The sequence below is a fragment of the Centruroides sculpturatus genome, unplaced genomic scaffold (assembly GCF_000671375.1).
Source record: "Centruroides sculpturatus isolate CEXI.00-Female unplaced genomic scaffold, Cexi_2.0 scaffold1885, whole genome shotgun sequence".
NCBI lineage: Eukaryota > Metazoa > Arthropoda > Arachnida > Scorpiones > Buthidae > Centruroides > Centruroides sculpturatus.
In genome coordinates, this window is record NW_019386020.1 from 97613 (window position 1) to 105193 (window position 7581).

A 7581-nucleotide genomic window follows, 5' to 3' on the forward strand; every position below is an offset into this window, starting at 1 on the left:
AAAAAAAAAAAAAATGCGAAGTGATGTCGTTAGAAGATCGTGTTTTATTGAAGTTTTTTAATTAAACGTGTCAGTCAATAGGTCTAATTTAATATTAAAGACGCGGGCCTCATTCTCGAATAACTATTTCATTATTTCTGACCGACAACAATATAGTTTATCAATAAGAAATGACTATATCTGATGTATCTCTTGTTTCATTACAACTGTAATTATTTATAAAAAACAAAACAGTAATCATATGGAAAGAAAATTTATATTTTTTAATACAAAATACTAAAGATAATACAAAATATAGTACCCAAAATATTAACTGTTAAAACAATTACAAGAAGCAAAGTTGCATTCACGAAATGTTCATTAATTTTTATTTCTTTCTTGATAAAATGATACAAGTCCATTGCACTGGCCATTACGGCGTATCCATACGATTAAATTTCTTTTAATATAAGAACACAACAGTTCTGCAATTACATTGCTTATTTCTGTATTTTTCTTATTTACTTTATAACATACGACGGCCATTTCACTAGCGAACGAGAACAATGACAATATTACACCATGTTATTTCGTCGCTTAATATTTCGTTGGCAACTTCTAAAAAAGTAACACGTGCGGCATGTTGTAGATCCCGTTTTAAAGTCATTTTGTATATCTTGAGTGAATATAAAGTTTTGAATTCTTTTCCGAGCATCTAGCGATCAGCGACATATTGATTTCATTCGGTATTTTTGCAGTCGACTTCCATTTGAATCCGTTCATCTTTAATTGGAATGATATATAGTCGTTAACTATTAATCTTGTTTGTCTTTCCTCTGTAAAACACTGAAATCTATGCCAAAATCGAAAACACGCCATCGTCTAGTAGCTATCTGTAACATCTGTCTAAACTCGATTTCTGATATAAACGCTAAAGGCGCTGACTTTAATGAAATCATTAATTAATTTAAAAACATCGAAAAATCTAATTATTCAACTTAATAAAATACATATTTTATAAAATAAAATATAATATGTAATTAATATGTAATTACGGAACCAGAATTTATTAAACACCTTAAAATTATCTTAAAAAAAGGACCCAGTCGGAAATGGCATTTTTTCCGAATAATGCAATTTTTTATTTGTCAAATTTAATACAATTGTTAAATCAAACAACAAATTACGATTTATAAAAAGATATAACAAAATTTCACAAATTCTAATAATAAACCACTTGGATATGCAAATTTTTTGTAGTGTTTATGCAAATAAAAAATATGTGAATATGCAAATTGTTTAATCTATCGTCCTAATTAATTTTTTTTCATTTTTACAACTTTCTCAGTAAATTTTCTTATTTTTAAATTTAAATTTACTAGTCTATTGTTATTTTGATATNAGTGATGTCGTTAGAAGATCGTGTTTTATTGAAGTTTTTTAATTAAACGTGTCAGTCAATAGGTCTAATTTAATATTAAAGACGCGGGCCTCATTCTCGAATAACTATTTCATTATTTCTGACCGACAACAATATAGTTTATCAATAAGAAATGACTATATCTGATGTATCTCTTGTTTCATTACAACTGTAATTATTTATAAAAAACAAAACAGTAATCATATGGAAAGAAAATTTATATTTTTTAATACAAAATACTAAAGATAATACAAAATATAGTACCCAAAATATTAACTGTTAAAACAATTACAAGAAGCAAAGTTGCATTCACGAAATGTTCATTAATTTTTATTTCTTTCTTGATAAAATGATACAAGTCCATTGCACTGGCCATTACGGCGTATCCATACGATTAAATTTCTTTTAATATAAGAACACAACAGTTCTGCAATTACATTGCTTATTTCTGTATTTTTCTTATTTACTTTATAACATACGACGGCCATTTCACTAGCGAACGAGAACAATGACAATATTACACCATGTTATTTCGTCGCTTAATATTTCGTTGGCAACTTCTAAAAAAGTAACACGTGCGGCATGTTGTAGATCCCGTTTTAAAGTCATTTTGTATATCTTGAGTGAATATAAAGTTTTGAATTCTTTTCCGAGCATCTAGCGATCAGCGACATATTGATTTCATTCGGTATTTTTGCAGTCGACTTCCATTTGAATCCGTTCATCTTTAATTGGAATGATATATAGTCGTTAACTATTAATCTTGTTTGTCTTTCCTCTGTAAAACACTGAAATCTATGCCAAAATCGAAAACACGCCATCGTCTCGGTCTGTCTTTCCTCCGTAAAACTCCGCAAAAATTGAAAACACGCCATCGTCTAGTAGCTATCTGTAACATCTGTCTAAACTCGATTTCTGATATAAACGCTAAAGGCGCTGACGTTAATGAAATCATTAATTAATTTAAAAACATCGAAAAATCTAATTATTCAACTTAATAAAATACATATTTTATAAAATAAAATATAATATGTAATTAATATGTAATTACGGAACCAGAATTTATTAAACACCNTCTCTGAAGAAGAGACCCACAAGGAGGTTACAAAAGAAATGTCACCTCCAAAAGAGAAACCCCCTATTAAATTAAAGAGGGATACTTATGCAAAGAATGCTGCCTCAAACACATAATGGATTATAAAATAATCCAATGGAACTTTCGTGGTTTTCGCAACAACTTCTCTGACATTAAACACTTGACATCATCTACCTCAACACTTTGTGTGGCACTCCAGGAAACCCATCTAAAACCTGGAGAAAATATTTTTTTAAACGGATTCAATCTCTATTGCAAGGATGATGACAGCCACATCCGTGCCAGTGGGGGTGTGGCTATCCTGGTTTCAAATTACATCCCATCCTTACCGATACAAATAATTACTGATTTGCAAGCTGTGGCAGTCAAAATTTCAATTGGCGTAACTGTCACAGTTTGTTGTATATACTTACCATTAGACGTCAGAGCAAATGAGGATGATTTGGACGCATTGGTTGAACAGCTGCCAACTCTGTTCCTGTTACTCTGTGATTTTAATGGCCACAATCTTATGTGGGGCAGTCTTGACATTAATCGTTGAGGCAGGACGATTGAAAGATTTATAGGAAATCAGCAAATCTATTTATTTAATATGGGAGAAGTGACATACTTTCATGCCCCAACAAGAACATTCACTGCCATTGATCTATCATTAGCAAGTCCAAACCTGTTTTCAGCATTTTCATGGGAGGTTGGATCTAATCCACTCTCTAGCGATTACTTCCCAATATTTCTAAAATATCGAGGCAGAGAAAGCTGTGAAACAGCCGTCCACCACACTGGAAACTTGAAACGGCAGATTGGCCTTCATTTTCCACTTTGGCTAACATCACTGAGGAAATGGTCAATACTGCTGATATCAATGATGCAGTTGAGGTTGTCACTTTGACTATCATTCAGGCAGCAGAAAAAACAATGGGGAAGACATCAACTAGATATCCAAAACATTGTAAACCATGCTGGAACCAGAATTGTGAGGCAGCATTTAAAGCACAAAAGAAAGCATGGGGAATTTTCAGAAGATACTCCACTACTAGAAATTTGATAGCTTTTCAAAAAGCGAAGGCAAATGCCAGAAAAATACGAAGGCAAAGCCAAAGGGATTCTTGGAGGAAGTATGTCTCTAGTATAAAATTTTCCACTAGCTTAAAAGCAGTCTGGGATAAAATCCATAAAATTAATGGGAAATATATTTCTTACCTTCTGTCCATGCTGGAAAATAATGGCACAATAATCAGCGATATACAGGGTATTGCTGATTTGTTTGGTGAAACGTTTTCTTCTTCATTCAGCAATATAATGTTTACTAGGAATTTCTAAGCTTATAAAGCTCAAAAAGAAAAACAGTGTTTAAACTTTTACTCCTCATCGAATGAGGAATATAATATGCCATTCACCAGCATAGAACTACATACAGCAATCGCTCGCTCGGGGAATACTGCTGTAGGTCCGGATAAAATCCACTACAGCATGATTAAAAATCTTTCAGACAATACTCTTTGTAATGTTCTGAATCTGTTTAACAGAATATGAACAGAACATACTTTTCCCGACTTTTGGAGGTTATCTATTATTATTTTCATTCCCAAACCTGGTAAAGCTCACAAGAATTCCTGTAATTACAGACCAATTTCTCTGACAAGTTGTCTCTGTAAACTTTTCGAGAGAATGGTAAACAGGCGTCTAATGTATCTCTTAGAGAAAAAGGAATACTTTTCACCACATCAGAGTGGTTTTTGTAGGAACAGAAGTACCACTGATAACCTGGTAAACCTTGAAACATCTATACGCGAAGCGTTTGTTAGACGACACTTGTTTGTTAGACAGCACTTAGTGTCTATGTTCTTTGACATAGAGAAGGCCTATGAGTGCTGTTGGCGATACGGGATACTCTGTGATTTACACCAATTCGGATTGCGGGGTAATTTGCCAAATTTTATAANCTAAGAAGTTCTACATGAGCCATGTCAGACATATATGTCTGACGTACGCGATTTGGTAGAAGGCCACGTCAATCACAGATGTCCGACGGAAACGATACATTTGCATTATGTTTCGAAAGCTTGGCCTATCAGGAACAAAACTTGAAAATTTCTTGGCTTACTACAAACAATAAAATAAAATTAACATAGTTATATAATGGTATATTGTTTCAGTTGAAAAAATACATTTTAATAATTTTTATTTTGATATAATTAATTACATTCATTTTTCATGTTGTCCAAAACATTCTATGCAAAAGAAAGGCTGTTGTTCGCAGTCTGAGCAGTACATTGAAACTTTTTTCTTGCTGCATCGTGACCTTCTGCTTCTTTTATTTGAGCGTAACATCCAGTGCACATTCTTCTTATTTTTTTTTTTCAGCAGTATACATTATTTTTAGCATATATATTAGTTTCAGTAACAATGAGATTTATAACCTCTTCATCAAAAAATAACATAAATGTATCATTAGCAGAAATATTTTTTGGCAAATCTAATTGTAAACCAGATTTTCCTATGAAATCAAAACATATATGTCTACCTTCATAAGCATTCCATTGAACATCACTAACCTCATAACATTCACACTCGAGTATTTTGTCATTTTCAATATTTTCTGTAGTTTCTTCTGACTGTAAATCTTGAAGAAATTGTTGAAGATTTTCTTCATCTGCATTCAAGGAAGGACTATAATTTGGATCATTTATTGAATCATCTGAACTATAGTCTTCGTGCTTTTCATCAGATGTGTTTATATTTTCAGCAATGTTTTTTAATTCACTTTCACTTAGAATCTTTCGTTTTGTCATTATTTGTAGATATTTACAAATTATTATAAATATTATTTATTTTATGTTCTTTATAAAGAAATAGTCACAGTAACAAGGTGTTATTCGGTAAATGCTACACGTACCACTGATTCCTACACAATGCGTTCAACGCTGTGTTCAAAACAACAGGTTAATACTTGTTGTATCTTGTTTGGATGCATTAGACATATAAGACTAACACGGCTTGTCGAGAAAAAAAGTTTTAATATAGGGCCATGTCAGTCATATATGTGTGACATAAAAAGTAGTGTTTTTCTGGGAATTTTGGCAAAAAAAATTTTTTTCTGTGATACATTAAGTTTCCTTGATACATTTTTAACTAAATTATCTAATAAAGTTACCATGGCTTATGTGAAAAATTTTTCTGATTTTATCGTGGCAATTAACGTTTTAAAATCTCTAAATTTTTTAAAGGTACTATGCTGCTCATCCTGGGGAGCAGACAAAGTTTCTATGCTTAGGATTTATAGGGCCCTTGTCCGCTCTAAGCTGGATTACGGTTGCATTGTTTATGCCCCTGTGCGAGAATCTACTCTTTGGATGCTGGATCCAATTTATTATCAAGCACTACGTTTGTGTACTGGTGCTTTTCGAACTTCTCCTGTACAAAGCTTGTATGTGGATGCTTATGAGCCTCCACTATCTCTCAGGAGAAAACAGTTGTCTCTATTTTACTATATAAAACAGAAATCTCACACTAAACCTTCAGTTGATTGTATAGTATCAGATACTCAGCTGAAAAGGTTATTTGAAGCTCGCCCAAGCAGTGTCTCATCATTTGCCGTAAGAATGGAGAATGTGACCAGCACAATTGATCTAAACACAGGCAACATTTCCCAGCTAGAGGTCTGTAGTATATCACCTTGGTCAACTCCTTTGATAAGTGTTGACCTTAGCTTAAAGCAATTTCCTAAGGAATCCACCCCAGACTATGTCTACAGACAGCACTTTGTAGAAATTCAACATCGTGACAGAAATTTAATTCCTATTTATACAGATGGATCTAAATCTGATGATTACGTTGGCTTAGTTTTCGTCTGCCAGGATGAAATCGTTGCAGAACAAATTGCATTGAATTCTTTTATCTTTTTTGCAGAGTTGCATGCTATTTATTTAGCTTTAAAGTATATAAATAGGAAAGGTCATCGTTCCTGTGTTATTTACATTGATTTAGTTAGTGCACTTCAGGATTTGAGCTCATGTGAATTTAGTTGTCACTCTATAGTGATTAAAATTCGTAAGCTCTTATGCCATCTTACTGCGAGTAATTTCTTTGTAAAATTTTGTTGGGTCCCAGGCCATGTAGGTATAAAAGGGAATGAAGAAGCCGACTCAGCTGCAAAGTCAACTACTTCTTTACAGCATACAATGCATATTGAAGGAGGCGATTTGAAGCTAGTAGTTAAAAAACGACTAGCAGAGAGATGGGAAAACGTGTGGAATGCACAAGTTCACAATAAACTACATGAGATCAAGCCAAATATAGAAAATTGGACACATAATAAACAGTATGACAGGAGATCTGAAGTAATTCTTAGTCGTTTGAGAATTGGGCATACTCGGTTGACTCATCAATACTTTTTGAAGGGTGAAGACCAGCCAGTATGTGAGTATTGCAACTGCTTTCTAAGTGTAAAACACGTTCTTTGCAACTGCACAACTTTTGATTAAAGTCATAGACAGCATTTTGGAAATGCAAGTTTGAGAGAGATTTTGGGCCAGAGGCCAAATCTTGACAAATTATTGAACTTTTTGAAAGTGAATAATATTTATAAACATATTTAATTATTTGTTAATTTATTTATGTATATATTTTGTTATTATTTACATGTGTATTGTTATATATTGTTTTGTTATTGATTTTGTTATTTATTGGTTTATTTATTTATTCATATTAAACATCTTACATTATATATATATATATATTTATTTATTTATTTATTTATACCATTTGCCATGGTTCAGCTTGGCCTGTGTGGCCTCTGCGCCAATAAACTCTAACGAACGAACTAACTAACTTTTAGCTCTGTATGTTAAACTGCGGTTTGTATCATGTGATCTGTTACGATTTTTCTGTTATTTGAAGATAATTCGTTTCTAAATACAGTAAACCGCGTTGTAAAAGTACCATGTTGTAAGAAAATTTCTGCATTTTTCCAACTGCATTGGAGCGAAAATGCGTTGTAAAGGTATAATGTCATTTGATAACTGTCAACTATTACCTGACACCATCTCATTTTACATGTTCTTGACACTGAAAGTGATGCTTTTTC

At 32.6% G+C, this 7581-nt stretch overlaps 1 protein-coding gene across 1 annotated transcript; it reads left to right on the plus strand.

Moving 5' to 3' along the window:
* Positions 1–4808: 4808 nt before the first annotated feature.
* On the plus strand, positions 4809–7055 carry LOC111613159. Its single transcript, XM_023354481.1, has 2 exons — positions 4809–6038; positions 6069–7055. The coding sequence occupies exons 1-2, from the start codon at positions 5408–5410 to the stop codon at positions 6977–6979; spliced, it is 1542 nt and encodes a 513-aa protein (XP_023210249.1). The 5' UTR covers positions 4809–5407; the 3' UTR covers positions 6980–7055.
* Positions 7056–7581: the final 526 nt, after the last annotated feature.

What these genes read in the sequence shown, in the direction of transcription:
- LOC111613159 (XM_023354481.1), top strand. Translation starts at nt 5,408, where the DNA reads ATGCGTTCAACGCTGTGTTCAAAACAACAGGTTAATACTTGTTGTATC. An exon ending in TGATTGTATAGTATCAGATA is followed by an intron (nt 6,039 to 6,068) that starts CTCAGCTGAAAA and finishes TTGAAGCTCGCC; the next exon opens with CAAGCAGTGTCTCATCATTT.